The sequence below is a fragment of the Lottia gigantea genome (assembly GCF_000327385.1).
Source record: "Lottia gigantea unplaced genomic scaffold LOTGIsca_26, whole genome shotgun sequence".
Classification (NCBI taxonomy): Eukaryota; Metazoa; Mollusca; class Gastropoda; family Lottiidae; genus Lottia; species Lottia gigantea.
The window spans coordinates 2645776-2666560 of record NW_008708797.1 but is presented as its reverse complement, the minus strand read 5'-3'; the positions used below and the strand labels follow the sequence as shown (position 1 = coordinate 2666560).

At 34.6% G+C, this 20785-nt stretch overlaps 1 protein-coding gene across 1 annotated transcript; it reads left to right on the top strand.

The window, feature by feature from the left end:
• Nucleotides 1-11688: 11688 nt before the first annotated feature.
• LOTGIDRAFT_117468 (hypothetical protein) lies at nucleotides 11689-12742 on the top strand (the record flags this gene model as incomplete). The annotated part of the gene is made up of 2 exons (XM_009056077.1): nucleotides 11689-11863; nucleotides 12210-12742. 2 exons carry the CDS (start codon nucleotides 11689-11691, stop codon nucleotides 12740-12742), a joined length of 708 nt encoding a protein of 235 aa, XP_009054325.1.
• Between the last annotated feature and the right edge of the window lie 8043 nt (nucleotides 12743-20785).

The following is a 20785-nucleotide window of genomic DNA, read 5'->3' as shown; positions in this document are numbered from 1 at the left end:
TAAAATTCAGATGTGACTAAACGAAAGATGACTTGAAGTATAACTGAACAATAAATGGTATTCAGGTATGATTGAATGAAAGATATCTTACATGTGATGATTTGATTAATTGCTTAATCTCATAATGAGCACCAACCAGCGCCACATCATGAATACCACTAATCCAGGAGAAAACTCACAGTGACACGCGACTCGATGATGAATACTAATTGCTATAGAATTTGATAATCGGTTCCCAATCACAGTCATGCCGAACCAGAAACCAAAGTACCGGATTAACGGTTACTTTTACATAGTAAATATTTCGTTCCCAGTAAAAAGTGTGTGGCTGGATTATTGGCAACCGAATAAAGGCAGCTCCACTGTATTAGAATTCTATAGGAAAAAGAAAAATTAAGCAATAAAACAAAATAATATTCAGAGATTTTATATTGTGGACAACAAATTTATGTTCTCTATTCACCATTAAGATTGATTACCTATTTGTTTGGAGCCATTGGGAGATCTTCATACATTTTGCATTGAACAATGGATTGTTTCCTTGCCTCTGCGCAAATTTTGAAGCCATTTTTATACGCCCACATGAAATGGGGGGCGTATATTGTCGTTACCCATGTCCGTAGGTCCGTCCGTCCGTCCGTACAATTGCTCGTAAACACTCTACAGGGCACAATTCTTGACGGATTTTAACGAAACTTAGTATGTGTGTTCGCAATCACCCAAGGATAAACCCTATTGAAAATCAGCGAAATCGAAAAATATTTAGCATGAATTATTGCCCTTGTTAATTTTTAGCTCGTAAACACTCTAGAAGGCACAATTCTTGACAGATTTTGACGAAACCTGGTATGAGTGTTTATTATCACCCAAGGATAGACCCTATTGAAAATCAGCGAAATCGAAAAATATTAAGTATGAATTATTGCCCTTGTTCTTGAAAACACGTTCAATTTTTAGCTCGTAAACACTCTAGAAGGCATAATTCTTGAAGGATTTTAACGAAACTTGGTATGAGTGTTCGTAATCACCCAAGGATAAACCCTATTGAAAATCAGCGAAATCAAAAAATATTTAGTATGAATTATTGCCCTTGTTCTTGCAAACCGTTCAATTTTTAGCTCGTAAACACTTTAGAAGGCACAATTCTTGACAGATTTTGACGAAACATGGTATGAGTGTTCGTATTCACCCAAGGATAAACCCTATAGAAAAATCAGGGAAATCGAAAAATATGTAGTATGAATTATTGCCCTTGTTCTTGAAAACGCACCAGCCACCATACATGTACAGCATCATAAGATACTATAAATAGACCAAGTGGAAAATCCAAGACAGATATCCAATCATAGCTAGTCATGTGACATCCCAAGATGCAGCAGTTAATCTGATTTCATTTTATAAATGTCATTCAAGAGAAAAGGTTTGCTTAATCATTTCATTTTCACCAATTGTGCTGATACAAAAATGAAATTAAACATGGGTCATAGGGGAAAGGTTTTGTTTCTTGGAAGATTGAATGGAGTTGCTGGATAAGTAGGCTACTATAGGAATATAATCTGCAAATACACAATTCATGACAGACTTATTGAAATCACCCAAGGATAAATCTGATCAAAAATCTTGTAAAACACGTAATTTTTATTCTACAAAGCAGAAGTCTAAAACAAATTTGACAACTTGATGAAATTGATCACAATCAAAACTAAACCTTTTGAAATATAAAATACAAGTTATTGCCGTTATTCTTACAAATGTGTTTGATTTTTAACTTGTGATGGCACAGTTTGTGATGGATTTGGGTATAAGTTGAATATTTCCTGATGTCTATGTTTGCTATTTTCTAACAAATATTCAATTTCAAACAAAGCTATCAGTGGGTGTATATTACCTTGCCTGGCAAGCTATCTTTATAAGCCCACATGAAATGGGGGGCGTATATTGCCGTCACCCATGTCCGTCCGTTGGTCCGTCCACAAGTACTCGTAAACACTCTACAAGACACAATTCTTGACGGATTTTGACAAAACTTGTGTGTGAGTGTTCGTAATCACCCAAGGATAAACCCTATTGAAAATCAGAAGAATCGAAAAATATTTAGTATAAGTTATTGCCCTTGTTCTTGAAAACGCGTTCAATTTTTAGCCCGTAAACACTCTAAAAGGCACTATTCTTGATGGATTTTTACGAAACTTGGCATGAGTGTACGTAATCACCCAAGGATGAACCCTATTGAAAATCAGAAGAATCAAAAAATATTTAGTATGAGTTATTGCCTTTGTTCTTGAAAACGCGTTCAAATTTTAGGTCGTAAACACACTAGAAGGGACATTTCTTGATTGATTTTAACGAAACTTGGCATGAGTGTTTGTTATCAACCAAGTATAAACCCTATTGAAAATCAGAAAAATCGAAAAATATTTAGTATGAGTTATTGCCCTTGTTTTAGAAAACTCGTTCAATTTTTAGCTCGTAAACACTCTAGAAGGCACAAATCTTGAAGGATTTTGACGAAACTTGGTGTGAGTGTTTGTAATCACCCAAGGATGAACCCTATTGAAAATCAGAAGACCGAAAAATATTTAGTATGAGTTATTGCCCTTGTTCTTGAAAACGCGTTCAAATTTTAGCTTGTAAACACTCCAGAAGGGACAATTCTTGACGGATTTTGATGAAACTTGGCATGGGTGTTTGTTATCACCTAAGGATAAACCCTATTGGAAATCAGAAATTCGAAAAACATTTAGTATGAGTTATTGCCCTTGCTATTGAAAACACGTTCAATTTTTAGCTCGTAATTATTCTAGAAGGCACAATTCTTGACGGATTTTGATGCAACTCGGTGTGAATGTTCGTAAACACCCAAGGATGAACCCTATTGAAAATCAGAAGAATTGAAAGATATTTAGTATGAGTTATTGCCCTTGTGCTTGAAAACGCTTTCAAATTTAGCTCTTAAACACTAAAAGGCATGATTCTTGCTGGATTTTGGCAAAACTTAGTTTTATTATTCAATCCAGTGCTGAAGATTGAATATTTGGCTTCTAGAGTTTTCACGAGCCAAAAATTGAACACTTTTTCAAGAACACGGGCAATAACTCATACTCAATATTATTCAGTATCGCCCTAAAGAGTTCAAAAGAAGTGTATGACTGAAGGTTGAATATATCATACTGGTGATTTTTACTGTACTGCGCTAGATATTTTTATTCAAAATCAAAGCTGCCAGTGGGCGTATATTACCTTGCCTGGCAAGCTATCTTGATTTTCAAGAATGCCATTTCGTGATTTCTATGTGGTTATATATATTGATAGGATGAAGAGTGACTTAACCTAAGTTAGGATAGGATCATTAATTAGGATATCTGTAGGATCGTTTAGGATGTATTCATACCTATCCCAATCCTATTAATTCATTAATATTGTAACATGAACTGATGCCATTGAGAATATGACAATTTGACTAGACAATTTATATTTATTACAGAATGTGACTTGATATTAAGCAGAGAACATAAAATTGAAAATTGTCAGTTGATATTGAAAAAATATCATTCATCAAGACAAAAACCAAGTACTGGTAAAAAGAATACAAATGAAAATGACATTATGGTGAAATTGTCTGGTTTTAAATCAACTCTAAATGAAACCAAACTTCAGAATTATATTGAAAATGAGAATAAATTTGGTGCAGTTTCTTCATCTATCGAATTTGATCATGAAGAAAGATGCATTTTTGTGACACTTTCTTCTGTAAAAGGTAAAGCTTTGTGATATTTCACAGATATTTTTCCAGATATAATCTAACAACAATCAGAAAAGAACGACTTAAAATTTTAAGCCTTTTTCAACTTTTATTTAAAATTGTCTGTTCGTCCTCAATAATCACTGAAAAAACTTGTATGCATGTATTATAGTATTAGTAATTTTTTTCGTTGGCTAGAGAATGCAATAAAAGTCCTTGGAAAGCCAAATGATATCAAATTGACTTGTATTAATAGTGGAGATTACAGTTTAGATAAGGTTGGGATGAAACTATGATGGCATATTGTATTTATAATTGTGAGATCTTGCATTAGTTCGACCCTTAAACAAATTTCTGATTGATTGTTTTTAAAGGTGTTAACATTGTGAAAAGTCTGATAAAGTTAAAATGCAATAACATTGTTAAAAACATTGTTAATTGAGATTGGATATACAATACTTGTTTTTTGTCAGGCATAGAAAAAGTGTGTGGAAAACAACACACAATAGGAAAGGAAACAGTTCATGTTTCAAAATATGTACCACCACCAAAATGGAATGATAGGTTTTTGATAAAAAATATTTCTGAAGATACATCTCTACATAAATTTAAAGATTATCTAGAAGGAAAGTTAGGATGTGATACAACCAAAATATTATTTAGTGATGATGAAGATAAGGCTGTAGTTTATTGTCAATCTGATCAATATGGTAGGATTCTAATTATACAATATATTTACTTAATAATACAATTGTTTATTTCTCCACCCATGTCTATTTTGTCCATCAAGATTCATGTAGTAGTAATACAAACCAGTTTGATCCTGATGAATCTTGGTATGCAAGTGGCGATTGATGCCATTATTGTACAGTATGACTATGGGTTAATTTCTTTCTTTTGTTAGGGCGATATGAGAATAAATTTCCAATAAAAAGCAGGGACCTAGGTCATGAAGTTAGAACTATATATATCTAAGTGCTGTTCAATTTGTGTTATTGCCCTTTGTTTAGTGCCAACTAATTTTGTAATCCAGTATCGATAAGGTTTTTATTGAATATAATAAGGAAACTCTATCCATTTAATGAAAAGGGACTTACTTAAAATTTCAGATATCATCTTTTCTAAGGCTGAAATATTACGAAAGAAGAAACTAAATGATAGAATATTGACCATATCACCAGTGTATAAGAGTAAAATAGTTCAAGTTAGTGGGTTTCCACCTGATACAGATGAGGAAGGTTTACAGTATTATTTTGAAAATAAAAGAAAAAGTAATGGTGGCGAGGTTGAAAAAGTTGAATTAAATACAGAAGAAAAATTTGCATTAGTCCATTTTCTCAGTTATGAAGGTAGTCTTTATATGTCTTACTTTTATCAATTTCAACTTATATTGTTCGCACCCATGTCTCCATCTGAGCCAATTTCATTCAAACACAAAATAGCACTCATGTGATTTTGAAGGTCCCCAATATATGGCCTAACCTCACTCATTAGTCAAATTGAAAAGGATATACATCAGCACATTGGGGATATTACTGAGATGATATGAATACATTTTTATACGCCCACACATAAGATGGGCGTATATTGTAATCACCCTGTCCGTCCGTTCACTTTTGGTTCGTGCTCACTCTACAGGCTACAATTCTTTACAGATTCTTTTGATTTTGTGTGTCAATGTCATTATGAAGATGATCCCTATCGATTTTCGTGATAATCGGAAAATTTTTCACCGAAATATCGTGTCTGACTTGAGATTTCACTCTATTAGCTATATTGTGATCATTTATACTGATGAGAACTTGGTCAAGTTTAAATTTGATGATTTTTCGATGAACTGTTTTTGAGTTATTGCCCATGACTTAGGAAACATGCGTCAAAATTTGTTTGTGAATACAATAAAGACTACAGTTTTCAACTGATTTTAATTAAATTTGGTGAGATCATTTATATTGATGAGATCTTGGACAAGTTCGAATTTGATGATATTTCTATGAAAGGCTTGACTTAGGAAAAACGCGCCAAAATTTGTTTGTGAACACATTAGAGACTACAATTTTCAATTGATTTTAATGAAACATGACTGTTTTATCATTTCTGACAGCTGCCAGTGGGCGTATGTTATCTTGCCTGGCAAGCTATCTTATAATTTAGATGCATCTAATGTGTGCCAGAAAGACCATGAATTAAATGGAGGAAAACTTGATGTCAAGGAATATCAGAAATGTCTTGGTGTTTTTGGTGGAATTGAAGATCCTGATTCTTTTATTCAACCAGACCCTCAACCAATACCTCTAAATGATGTAGAACAAGAAAAGCTAAACTTTCTTTATAAGACACCAGAAAATCAAAATATGTTTGAAACTGAAATGCAAGAATTCGACACAGTGGCTGATTGGAATAAAGAGAAGAAGATAGTTGAATTAAAACTAAGTTTACCATCTAAAGTTCATAAAGGAAGGAAACGTGCAAATAAATGGATGAAAAACCATCAGTCATATTTCAATGATTTTATGGAGTCCATTTTATATCACGAATTCAAACCACTGTCTGAGGTAACATAATGTTATTTTTTTCATAGCAAACAACAATAACTAAAAATAAGATTACACAGCTTGTGTTATTATATCAATATAGACAAACTAAATAACATTACACCTCCCTTTATAAAGCATTTTCCTATCCCTGAAAAGATCATGAATAGAACAAACAAGTATATGAATTACAGTCTATTTGACTATAACATAACGTATGAACAGTTTATGTACATAGTCCTAAAGATACTTTGGTCGTCTCGCTGTCCGTTGTGGTAAGTTTTCTCGGAGTGGTGAGTTAATTGTTTCCTCTGGTGTTTTCGGTGCGATGTGGTTGGAAGGCAGTTGCGGTGAATTGTCTAATATATTTTCGGTATCATCGGGAACGGCACTCAACAACGTAGTCTCACCAGTCTGTAGTAGTTGTCTATGATTCCTTCTATATAACTTGTTATTTCCGGTGCGCACTATTTATGATCTTTCTGATAGCTTTTGATCAACGATGGCTGGTTCCCATTGTTTTGTGTCCTTCGGTCTTCTGTACGCGAATAATTTCGCCTAAATTAACACTTAATAATGGTACTGACTGGCGATCATAATAACATTTTTGTTTCTGCTCGCGCGCAATAAGACTTGGTTTACGGGACTCCACAACTTTGGAATTCAATAGATCTGATGTAATCGGTAACTTTGTATGCAACTGTCTGTTCATTAGTAACTGAGATGGCAAAAGTCCTACACCATTGATTGGCGATGCCCTATAGATCATTAGGCTGGTGTAAATATCTCCACCTGATTCGTCTGCTTTTTGGAGTAGATTCTTAATTGTCTGAACACAACGCTCCGCTTTGCCATTTGATTGCAGATATTTGGGACTTGATGTATTGTGAACGAAATTCCAATCAAAAGTGAACATTTTGAAAACGTAACTTGAGAACTACCATCCGTTGTCCGTAAATAGTTTGGTAGGAATGCCATGATGAGCAAACACAGATTTGAGCTCTGTGCTTGTTTGTGAACTAGATGTGGCAGGCATCTGGACTGTTTCTGGGTATTTGGAGTAAAAGTCAACACACAGCAAGTACACGGAACCTTTGAACTGAAACATGTCAGCTGCTACTTCGAAACATATTTCACACATTGCATTATCCAATAAAGTTTTCAATGTCCTGTTTCATTTTGGGCCAAAATAGTATTTCGCATGCTCGCATTTGCATTTTCACTATGCCCATGTGTGCTTCATGTAGCTTGTTGAGATGTATATGACCAAACATGCGTTTAACTCCAGATACGTCACTGGGTGGTGGCATGTCTACAATCGCATATACCTTTTCGCTGCCCACTCTAACTCCGTTGTTCGTGCTTACATGTCTTACATATTTCACTTCCGGTACACGATACTCCACTTTACTCTTGTTCAACTTAAAATTCATTTTGCGACATCATTCCAACATTTTTTGAACTCGTACATCATGTAAGGCCATATATGTATGTTGTCTATGATGCATTCTACGCCTGTTATGTCGGCAAACATTTCCTGTACCTGTTTAGAGAATACTTTCGGCGCAGAACTGATTCCAAATGGCAAGCGTAAGTACCTATAACTTTGAACTAGACTTGTCAAGCATTATATGCCAGAATCCATGAGTTGCGTCAAACTTGGAGAATACCATAGCTTTCAGTAACTTTTTGATCACTTCCTCTACCGTTTGCAAATGCTAGTGTTCTCTCTTGATCACTCGATTAAGATCTATACAAAGTCAGATCTTGTTCGGTTTCCAAAAAGTAACTAACTATGCACCCAATCGGTAGGTTCATATTGTATCGCGACAACACCTAATGATTCCATATGCTCAAGTACGGTTTTGACCTTGTCGCGGTGCGCTGTGGGTGCTTTTCGTGATAGAAGTATAACCGGCGTTATGGCTTCGTCAATGTTTATGTGGTGTTTCACTGGAAGCTCACCTAACCCTTTGAATACATCTGTGTACGATTTCAGTTCTTCCTCTTTTGTCAACACAGTTTCGACACTTTGCACTCGTATTAATGAACCAATTTCAGTACATGTGTTCTTACCAAGTATGGGTTGTGCACTTGTTTCTACTATGTAAAACGGAAATTTGTATGTTCGGCTACGCACAGAACATTTTAGGGTCTGAATTCCTTCGGTCACAATTGTATCTCCATTGTATGTCACTAACTTTACACTTGTGTTTGTGAGCTTTTGATTTTCATGTTCAAAGCTATCGTAGATATTTGCTTGACTGTAACGTTTCGGTCATTTATTGTTAATGTGTCTGTCCATTCGCTTTGATCTTGACCTATGGTGTCTATATGCACAGTTCCAATGAAAGTTCATCTTCTGAGTTGGAATATTGTTGCACTTCTACAGTGTGAATTTTCTTGGATGTGTCTGATCCTTTGGATAAACAGCAAGTTGCAAAATGGTTCATTTTCTGGCAATGATGACACACTTTTCTCCTTTCATGTCTTTTCTTGCACAATTCTGACAGGGCTTGGTGTTCATAGTGCTATCAGATCTTTGATTTTCTGTTCTTTGTGGTTCATTCTTACTGTACTTGTTGAATTTTTTAGCAGTAGGCCTATTGTTAAACTTACGTATTGCAGCTATTGCTTGTTCTTCTGACCCTTTTAGTTGTTTTAACTGTCTTGTACTCATCTCTTGAGCCTGCACACATCTATAGTTTTCTTAAAGTCAACTTTGATTCTCTGAGTAACCTTGCACAGCACGATTCATTCTGGATTCCACACACTATTCTGTCTCTAATTGATCTATCTGCCAAAAGTTTGAATTCACAGGGCTGTGCTTTGTTTCTCAAATCAGTCACATAATTATCAAAGGGCTCATCTTGACCCTGATTTCGAGTGAAAAATACATGTTTTATGTATGTCAAATTCTTCCGTGGTTCACAGTAATCTTTAAAACGTTCTCTTTTGTCAGAATCTTCTCCTGTGATCCCAAACATGTTGAAAAGTTGGCGTGCTTTGATGCCGGCCACGTGTAAAGAAATAGCACACTGTAGTTTTCTTCCTTTTCGTCTATTCTTGTGGCAGTAAAATAAAGGTCAAAACTTTGAATCCACTCTTTCCAGTTCTTGGCAAAATTTCTTTCCATCGAAAGATGGCCTGGAGACTTTAGTTGCTCCATAATCCTTGCTTTTGTTATACGCCCCCATGAATATGTGGTCGTATATTGTCGTCTCCCCTGTCCGTCGGTCCGTCAACATTTCTTGTGAGCACTATAGAGACTACAGTTTTTATCTGATTTTGATAAAACTTGGTGTGATGCTTTAGATTGATAAGATATCGGTCAAGTTCGAATTTGACATATTTTCGATGAACGGTTTTTGAGATATTGCCCTTGACTTAGAACGCCTTGAAATTTGTTAAAAATAGTTCGTGAGCAGGATTGAAGCTACAGTTTTCATCCGATTCTGATGAAACTTGGTGTGATCATTGGAATTCATAAGATCTCGGACAAGTTCTAACTTGACGCATTTTCGATGAACGGTTTTTGAGTTATTGCCCTTGACTTTGTAAAAACGCGTCAAAATTTGTTTGTGAGCACAATAGAAGCTACAGTTTTCAACTGATTCTGATGAAACTTGGTGTGATCATTGAAATTGATAAGATCTCGGACAAGTTCTAACTTGACGCAATTTCGATAAAATGTTTTTGAGTTAATGCCATTAACTTACAAAAACGCGTCAAAATTTGTTTGTGAGCACAATAGAAGCTACAGTTTTCATCCGATTGTGATGAAACTTGGTGTGATCATTGGAATTGATAAGATCTTGGACAAGTTCTAACAAGAGATATTTTTGATGAACTTTTTTTTAATTATTTCCCTTGACTCTGTAAACACGCGTCAAAAGTTATTTTTCGCCCTTGAGCTGTGTGATTTAATTGTTTGTTGTATTTGGGTTATTGATATTGATTTTAAAAAATTTTGTGGAATTATTCAGCAATTATTTCTTCAATATGAGAAAATTCGTAATTTAGTCACTAAAGACTGTTTTATCATTTCTGACAGCTTCCAGTGGGCGTGTGTTACCTTGCATCGCAAGCTATCTTTTACTTCTGACACCAAGTGTTATAAACTAACTTCAATGGCATTCTACTGTTTATTTCTGAGGTCGCTGCAGGTCAATACTTAAGTCATAGCAAACAACAATAACTAAAAATATCATTATACAGCTTGTGTAATAACTAGATCGCTTATATCAATGTAACTAAATAACATTACAAAATAATTTGTTGTTGTAGGTGATTGAGCTTGTTGCAAATGAATTAAAACAACCACAAGAAAAAGATCTTGTTGTTCAAGTTTCTGCTTCATCAATTATTGCCATTAGTTGTAACACTGAAGTTTTCAAAGTTTTTATTGATGATATAAAGAACATGATCAGTAAAATAGAGGCTGATTTACAGCGGAAGAAGAAGGAATTAGTGGAAACTGTAACTTTCAAGTATTCCTATCCAGTTTTAGATGATTTCGGTATTATTAAAATGGTACAAGATTCCAATGGTAAATTAAAGATATGTAAGTCTGATAATAAAGTAGAATTTAAAGGAATGGTATCAGAAATCAATGCAGCTAAAGCTATGATTTATGAGAAAATAGAGTCTTTAAAAGATAAAATGATAACAGACGATGAGATGTCACCATCAATAATGGAATTATTATTAAGACCTGATGTAAAGAAACATATCATTGAAAATATTCTCAAAGGTGATAAGGAGTTTGCCGTGTGGGAGGGAGATGTACAAAAAGGTAAAGAAACTGGCAAACTTCAAGTCATTGCTAAAGATCAGGCAAGTCTTAAGAAAATTGTTGATATTTTCAAGGAAAGTATTTCACATAAAGAACATAAATTAGATCCAGAATCATCGCCTCTGCTTACTGATAAAAAATGGCAGATATTTATAGATGGTATGGTTGATCAGAATGAAGCTTTCATCAAGATTATGACACTGAATGAAAAAACAGTATCAATTACATGTATATCTGACATACTTGAAGATGTAATACAAGAAATGAAAAGATTTTTTGAAGAAAACACAATTTATACAAAATCTTGTAAATTACTCAGAGGTCATGACCTATTCATAAAGAAATATTTGACTAAGGAATTAACAGAATTGGCTAAGGAATTACAAGTTAAGTTAACTATGGATGAAGAAACAGTTGGTGTAAAGGTTGAAGGAACTAAAGGAAAAGTACATGAAATTTTGGAGGCGGTAAAAACGTTTTGTAAAGGTATTGAATGTCGAGAAAAGAATATTGGAGAGAAAATGCATCAAAAGCTCATAGATTCTGATAAAGGTTCAGAAATAATACAAATTATTGAGGGACAATCAAGATGTGTTATCTTAAAAGAAAAAGAAGAGATGATTGAGTCCTTTAACGAAGAAAAGGGATTACTAGGCATATTTGTAATTGATAATGCAACTATTAAAGTGGTTCAAATTGATATTACTACTCTATCAGTGGATGTTATTGTTAATGCTGCTAATGAACGACTACAACATCTTGGAGGAGTTGCTGGTGCTATCAATGACAAAGGTAAGATTAGGTATTATTGGGTGATGGTATTTTTGACAAGCTTTTTTCACAAAATTTGGTATGTAGGAGTATATCAATGGGTTTATTCGTTTGAGTTTGATTTTCATGATCTTTTTATATGCTTTTATATGAGTGCTCTTTAAAATTGGTACTTTGAAATTATAACAGGCTCATTTGAGAACTTCGTATGCATTTAAATTCATATTGATGAGTTGAAACAGATAAGAGAAACTTTTTCAAAAGCTCTATTGATACATTTTTGCGTAGTCTTTTAAGTGATCCCATTATACTGTGCTATTGTGTTCGCATATATTATCTTGTCTGGCATGCAAATCTTCTCTTGCAGGAGGGGCTTCCATCCAACGGGAATGTAATGAATATGTTTATGAAAATGGATCTGTTCTTGAGGGGGATTGTATGATGAGTAATTCAGGAAATCTTCCTTGTATGAAAATAGTCCATGCTGTAGGCCCAAGGTGGAAGTTTGGAAAATCTAAGGAAGATAAAAAACTAGCAGAAGTCATTTTAAGAATATTAGAAATGGTGATGTCACAAGGATTCAAATCAGTTGCTATACCTGCTATTAGTACTGGTATATTTGGCTATCCTCTTCATGCTGCAACAGATATCATTGTGCAATCTATTGCAAATCATTTTAAGAAAGTAAAGAGATCATCCATAACAACCATTTATTTGATTGACATCAACGACAAATCTCTCCATAGTTTTATACGCAGTCTTCAATCTTCGGTTGATTTTAAACAAGCTGAATTTGATGATCAACCAAGATATGGCACACAACCAAGATTTCAAAGCCAGATATCAGAAACTGAATATGAAGGTAAGCCTTATCATAACATATTAATTAATTTTACTTAGCATGTATAAAAATCAGTAATTGATAACTTCATTCAGAAAACAATGTATAAATCCATCTTAATTCAGATGATGACATTTCTGGAGAAGGTGCTTACTCTCTACCAGAACCAGAATCACTGAGACCAATACAAGAACCAATGAGCAGATTTAACCCCAAACTTATCACTGGAGAAATAGCTAAAGTATCTGTAAGTTTAAATGTTTCTTCTTATTCATACATGTTTTATGCTTTTCTCTATCACTGATAAATTTTAGATAATTGCATGGATTTCTTGGGCATTATAGTGCAAAAAACAATTTAAAAATATTTTAAAATTGGATATTAAAGGGACAGATTTAGGGGTAGGGACAAATTTCGATGGTGAGCTGTGAACACTAATACTATGATTGGTCAAAAAGAATGGTGCACCTGTCCCTTTGGAATGTTTCTCTAAGTCTAAGAGACCCCTTCTTCGGTTTAAAAGTTTGTTGCAATCGAATAATGCGCTTAGTGCAATTTCTAAATCCCAGGGTTCAAAAAGATTTGTCTTCAACAGACTGATCAAATTTAAGAATGTGATTAAAACTTTCAAAGAAAAATACCCTCTGGATTTAGCTGTAGTTGTAGTTCTGCTACAACTGGCTTGTCACCATGAAAAAGACTTAAGTTTAGATTGGATTTTGAGCATGCTTTTTATACGCCCTTATGAAATGGGGGGAGTATATTGTCCCATGTTCGTCAGTCCTCAATTGCTCGTAAACATTCTAGAAGGCACAATTCTTGATCGATTTTGATGAAACTTGGTATGATTGTTTGTAATCATCAAAGAATAAACCCTATTGAAAATCGGAAAAATCGAAAAATATTTATTATGAGTTATTGCCCTTGTTCTTTAAATGCTCGTTCAATTTTTAGCTTGTAAACATTCTAGAAGGTTCAATTATTGACAAATTTTGACGAAACTTGGTGTAAATGTTTGTTATCACCCAAGGATGAACCCTATGGAAAATAAGAAAAATCGAAAAATATTTAGTATGAGTTAGTGCCCTTGTTCATGAAAGCATGTTCAATTTTAACTTGTAAACACACTAGATGGTACAATTCTTGACAGATTACCCAAGCATGGACCCTAACGAAAATCAGAAAAATCGAAAAATCTTTGTGGCTCGTAAACACTGAAAGGTATGATTCTTGCCAGATTTTGACAAAACTTGGTAATATTATTCAATATCGCCCCAAAAAGTTCAAAAGAAGTGTATGACTGAATTTTTAGCTCGTAAATAATCCAGAAGGCACAATTCTGGATGGATTTAGATGAAACTTGGTGTGAGTGTTAATAATCATCCAAGGATGAACCCTATTAAAAATTGGAAAAATCATAAAAAATATTTAAAAAACAAGAAAGGTGGGGGTACCCAAGTTTCGATTTTGTCATTGATTCCGTGAGGTTGGAAAGTTTTCAATCTTATAATCCAGTGAAGTTCATTGGAGCGCCTGAGGGCGGTGGATTGTGGCAAATCCGGGTTGGTGTCTAGCTGTTTGATGATCTGGTAGTCGACATTGCGACAAGAATGGCTCGGTTGGTAAAAGTGGGCGGAGACGGGGGTGTCTGTGCTGTGTTTGATATCTGCAAAATGTTCTTTCAACCTGATGCGAAATTGTCGTTTAGTCTCACCAACATATTGTTTCTGACAGAGGTTGCAGGTGAGGAGGTGTATGACGTTTCTGCTGGTGCAAGTCCAATCTTTGGGACAGTTGCAGGATTTGCCTGTGTTGTGTTATGAAAACTGGACGTTTGTTTACCAACGTTGTTTTGGTTTTGCGTCCTTCGTTGTATAATATCGGCTCTGGATTTGTTGGATAGGATTATATCTCTGGGGTATCCTCGGTTGAGGTAATATTGTACCAGGTTGTCTGCGTGTTTGTTATAGTTGACTGGGTTAGAGCAGATGCGTTTGAGTCTGAGGAATTGACTGTGTGGTCCCTTCGTTTTGATATGGGGTGGGTGACACGAGAGGTACGAGAGGTACGAATGTGTGTCTGTCGGTTTGCAGAACAAGTCGAAGGAGAGTTTAATGGTGTGTTTATTGTAAACAACCCAGGTGTCAAGGAAGGATACTCTATCTGTTGAGTGTTCGGCGGTGAATTTGATGGTATTGTGATAAGAGTTCATCCGTTGGAGGAAGTCCTGTAGTTTGGGCGTTCCATGAGTCCAGATGATAAAAATGTCGTCTATGTATCTGACGTAAACAAAAGGTTTGTAGGGCATTTGGTCTAACATTTCTTGTTCAAGCTCGCTTAGGAAGATGCAAGCGAAGCTGGGCGCAACTTTGGTGCCCATACTAGTACCCCCGGTTTGTAGGTAATGTTTGTTGTTAAAAACGAAGTTGTTTTTAGTGAGGACTAGTTTAAGTAATGCCAGTAAATGTATAGGGTTGATTCTCCAGTTGGGTTTATTTGAGTGAATGCTTTTGGCTACTGCTCTTAAGCCTTCTTCATTAGGGATGTTGGTGTACAAGGAGGTGACATCCATAGTCATGAGAATAACGTCTGTCTCTGAGGAGAGATCAACTGATTCTAATTTGTGGATAAAATGGGTTGTATCTTGGATATAGCTGAGATAGAGGGGAACAAACTCCTTTTATATGTTCATCAATGAAGCTACTGATGAATTCAGTTGGGGTCCCGTTGCCACTGATGATGGGTCTGCCTGGGACCTTGCCTGGTTCCATGTTCAGTCTGAAGAGTTCAAACGGAACAAAACTAGTCACTGAAAATAACGGGATAACTGGTCGATTAAGCCAACCTTATCTCCCATAAAAAATATTTAGTATGAGTTATTGCCCTTGTTCTTAAAAACACTTTCAATTTGTAGCCCATGAACACTCTAGAAGGGACAATTCTTGGCGGATTTTGACGAAACTTGATGTGAGTGTTTGTTATCAACCAATATTGAACCCTATCGAAAATCAAAAGAATCGGAAAATATTAAATTGAGTTATCGCCCTTGTTCTTAAAAACGTGTTCAAATTTTAGTCTGTAAACACTCCAGTAGGCCCATTTCTTGACGGATTTTGACGAAAATTTGGAAGTATTAAACAGTATAACCCCAAAAAGTTCAAAAGAAGTGTATGACTGAAGGTTGAATATTTCATACAGTACTGCCAAATATTTTTATTGAAAATCAAAGCAGCCAGTGGGCGTATATTACCTTACATGGCAAGCTATCTTTTTTTAAAAAACAAAAATATTATGTTATTCTTATCCTCAAATATCAATTGAAAAGAAATACTGGCCAGTTCAATATACATTGTACTATGCAATACAGAGTTATGAGATGGCACAATAAAAAAAAAAAACTTTAACCTTAGAAACATAATATTTTTCTTTATCTTTATAAATTAATGTGCTGAGGCAAAAAGAACTAGATTGTTACATGTGTAAATGTCCACTACTGAATTATAATATTTAATCACTGGATTGAATGTGGCAGTCTAGCAAACAAAGATCCAGCATTACAATGCAATACCACCTTTTTTTGAATCCTGGAGAAACATCAGATCATTGTCCTAGTCTAAGCAGAATTAATTTGACCCCTTAAGAGATTACAGTTTTGGATTTTGCAAAAAAGCAAAACTGGTAATGTATCAAGTGGATTCAAATTTCATGATTTTGTTCATATTTTGACTTTGATTCTTTGTTTTAGGCTGATGTCATAGTGAATACCACTTCTGCTGAACTAAAATTACAAAATGGTGCTGTATCTGGGTCTCTTTATAAAGCTGGTGGATCAAGTTTACAACAAGAATGTGATCAAAACTATCCAGATGGTATACAAGTTGGTGATATAGCTATTACTTCTGGTGGAAAATTGAAATGTAAAAAAGTTTACCATACCACTCTCACTCAGTATGCACCAGGAACAGAAAAGGTATATTGTATTTCAGTTTTAGATTTTTTTTATTTTTAAAAGTGGCATTGTTGTTGAATTATGATGCAAAACATCATTGAAAGAAGTTAGCGACTGCAGTGAGTGAAAAGAATGAATAAAGGGGAAAGGCTGGTCCAAAATCTATTTTTTTATTTTCTTGACAAATGGATATAAATTGACATGATGCTGAATGCTAAGATTATCTTAAAAAATTTCACCTATTAACCATTTCAACAGCAGACCAACTTCAAAAATGATGCCAAATTGTATCCTCTCCTGTTAACAGATTAAAAAAATAGATTTTCAACCATCCTCTCCCCTAAAAGTAGTATTAACCAATAGTTTACCTTATACAAGAAGTCATTAGTTTTATACCCCCACATGAAACAGGGGGCGTATATTGCCGTCTCCCATGTCTGTCCGTCGGTCCACAATTACTCGTAAACACTTTACAAGATGCAATTCTTGACGGATTTTGACAAAACTTGGTGTGAGTGTCCGTAATCACCAAAGGATGAACCCTATTGAAAATATTGAAAAATATTTAGTATGAGTTATTGCCCTTGTTCTTTAAAACACGTTCAATTTTTAGCTCGTAAACATTCTAAACTTGGTGTGAGTGTTCTTAATCACTCAAGGATGAACCCTATTGAAAATAAGAAGAATCGAAAAATATTTAGAATGAGTCATTGCCCTTGTTCTTTAAAATGCGTTCAATTTCTAGCTCGTAAACACTCTAGAAGCCACAATTCTCGATGGATTTTGCCGAAACTTGGTGTGAGTGTTCATAATCACTCAAGGATGAACCCTATTGAAAATCAAAAGAATCGAAAAATGTTAAGTATGAGTTATTGCCCTTGTTCTTTAAAATGCGTTCAATTTTTAGCTCGTAAACACTCTAGAAGGCACAATTCTTGACGGATTTTGATGAAACTTGGTATGATTGTTTGTAATCATCAAAGGATAAACCCTATTGAAAATCGGAAAAATTGAAAAATATTTATTATGAGTTATTGCCCTTGTTCTTTAAATGCTCGTTCAATTTTTAGCTCGTAAACACTCTAGAAGGCACAATTCTTGATGGATTTTGACAAAACCTGGTGTGAGTGTTTGTTATCACCCAAGGATAAACCCTATTTAAAAAAATATTTAGTATGAGTTATTGCCCTTGTTCTTGAAAACGCTTTCAATTTTTAGCACATAAACACTCCAGAAGGCACAGTTCTTGACAGATTTTGATGAAACTTGGTAATATTATTCAGTATCGCCTCAAAAAGTTCAAAAGAAGTGTATGTCTGAAGGTTGAATATATCATACTGGTAATTGTTACTGTGCTGCCAAATGTTTAAAATGCTTTAAAATCAAAGCTGCCAGTGGGCGTATATTAGCTTGTCTGTCAGGCTATCTTTTTGGTATTGTTTTGCAGAATTTAAATAAACTCATCTTAAAATGCCTAAGGAATGCTGAAAAATCTGAATTTCAATCAATAGCATTCCCAGCTATTGGTACTGGAAATTTAGGATATCCTAGAGATGTTGTTGCTAAAATATTTTATGATAGTATTAATGAATATAAAGTTAATGGTGGAAGGATGAGTAATATTAATATTGTAGTATATAGTGGTGATACACCCACTATTCAGGTCAGTGTGTTAGTTCTGAATATTTTCAATATGTAGGATATATCAGGTCGGTGTCTAACTAATGTGCGACAGGTAGTATCTCAGCTGTCCGTCCATAATTGAATTAGAGGCAATACTAGGCAATTGTGACACAATATCAGTGAGGTTTACGATTTGCCAATGATTTGGGGTATTTCTTCCTGAAATATTTGCAGATTTGATCAGATGAAAATGATCATTTAGTAACAAATTAAAGCCAATAAAATAGCCTACAAAAGAATATCTGGCCATTTATATGTAAACAAGGTGCAGAAGAGTAGGACTTAAAACTCCATTCATTTCATTTCATTTTATATGTAAAGTTTTTAGCCCAAGGTGCCAGCCAACCTTTTGTTTTATCTGTACCGGTACTTCAGAATTGAACCTTGCAAGTTATTATGTATGATGAAATCTGACGTGACAATTTTCATGATAATTGAATGATCAGAACAGATATTCCTCTGGCATAGCAAAAATTCTTTTGTACATTTGGTTACAAGGGATACAAAGTTTTTGTATAAAGGATAAGAGTTAACAGCGCAGTTTTGATAAGTTATTGTATCTTTTTCCCCAATCTATTTCAGGCATTTAAAAAGGCAAGTCAGTTTTCAAATGCTAGTATACAGGAGCCAATTGTAAGACCTAAATCAAACGCAAATGGTGAGTATAGAAATTTGATATTTCAGTGTAGACCTATAATTCTTTAATTGTGAGACACTAGTTAATTACATGCATGTTAGAAATAAAATGCACACTAGCCGGTCCTTGACATGAGGTAACAGGTTTAAGTCCCTCATAGTACACTGTGTTGCAGAAAACACTTTTAAACCTTTTATATTCCCAGATTTCTCTTTTGTTGGCATCCATTTTTGCACGTCCATTCTCATTTAAATTAAAGGAGGTCTAAAATCTAAAGTTTTTAGTTGATTTTGATTAAATTTGGTGTGTGTATATAAAATAATAAAATGAAGATCCAACATTGAATTTATCTGCTTTACCAATTTTTGATGCACCATTAAGTTTTCCTTATTTTTGCAGATAATATGATGGCAGTCTTGACTATAGGAGAGATAGCTAAAGTGTCTGTGAGTATATAAATGTAAAATCAGAATTCTAAGTGTCGTCTGCTAGTATGTAGTCCAATGAATGAAGTCACGTGATCAACTAGCGGATTCCTTGTCAGCAGAAAAATTCTATGGAATACATGTAGGCCATATTCTCATACATGTGCAATCTACCGATGTTGTCAGGTTTTTACCGCTTTTGCAGGTTGTCCATCGCTCTACCAACGGGATACCCGATTTTTTTCCTTACCAAATTTTCAAGGGACCTACCGTCTTGAATGTCCAAATTCTCTACCATAAATCAACAAAATATCTACCATTACTTGTATCTTGATTGCCAGTAACACACCTTAATCACATCACGTAATAATTTTATCATTGCCTAATTAATTAATCCCCTAATTAAGATGGTAATTTGATTTGGATAATGTGTATTTTACATGAAATGGGGGCGTATATTGCCGTCACCTCTTTCCGTTGGCCCATCGGTCGGTCCGTCCGCCACTCTTGACTGATTTCGACGAAACTTGGTATGGTTGTTTGCAATCACCCAAGGATGAACCCTATTGAAAATCAGATTAATCGAAAAATATTTACTATGAGTTATTGCCCTTGTTCTTGAAACCCTCGAAGAAGGTGCAATTCTTGACGGATTTTGACGAAACTTGACATGAGTGTTCGTTATCACCCATGGATAAACCGTATTGAAATACAGAAAAATTGAAAAATATTGAGTATGAGTTATTGCCCTTATTCTTGAAAACGCGTTCAATTTTGAGCTTGTAAACACTCTAGAAGGCACAATTCTTGAAAGATTTTAACAAAATTTGGCTTGAGTGTTTGTTATCACCCATGGATAAAGCCTATTGAAAATGAGAAAAATCGAAAAAATGTTTAGTATGAGTTATTGCCCTTGATCTTGAAAACCCGTTCAATTTGTAGCTTATAAAAACTCTAGAAGGCATGATTCTTGCCGAATTTTGACAAAACTTGGTTTTATTATTCATTACCTCGCTGAAGATTGAATATTTGTCTTCTAGAGTTTTCACGAGCTAAAGATTGAACATGTTTTCAAGAACAAGGGCAATAACTCATACTCAATATTATTCAGTATCGCCCTAAAGAGTTCAAAAGAAGTGTATGACTGAAGGTTGAATATTTCATACTGGTGATTGTTACTCTACTGCTAAATATTTATGTTCAAAATCAAAGCTGCCAGTGGGCGTATATTGCCTTGCCTGGCAAGCTATCTTTATATCAACATCTGGAAGATTCTACTTTTGCTTTTACAATAAATTTTATGTGGCCCTCCTTTTGCTCAAAAACAAAATCTTGAAGTTTTTATAGTATTTTTTACTGTCAATCTGTGAGGTCCAGAACAGGCCTATATAACATGGACGTTGTTTCA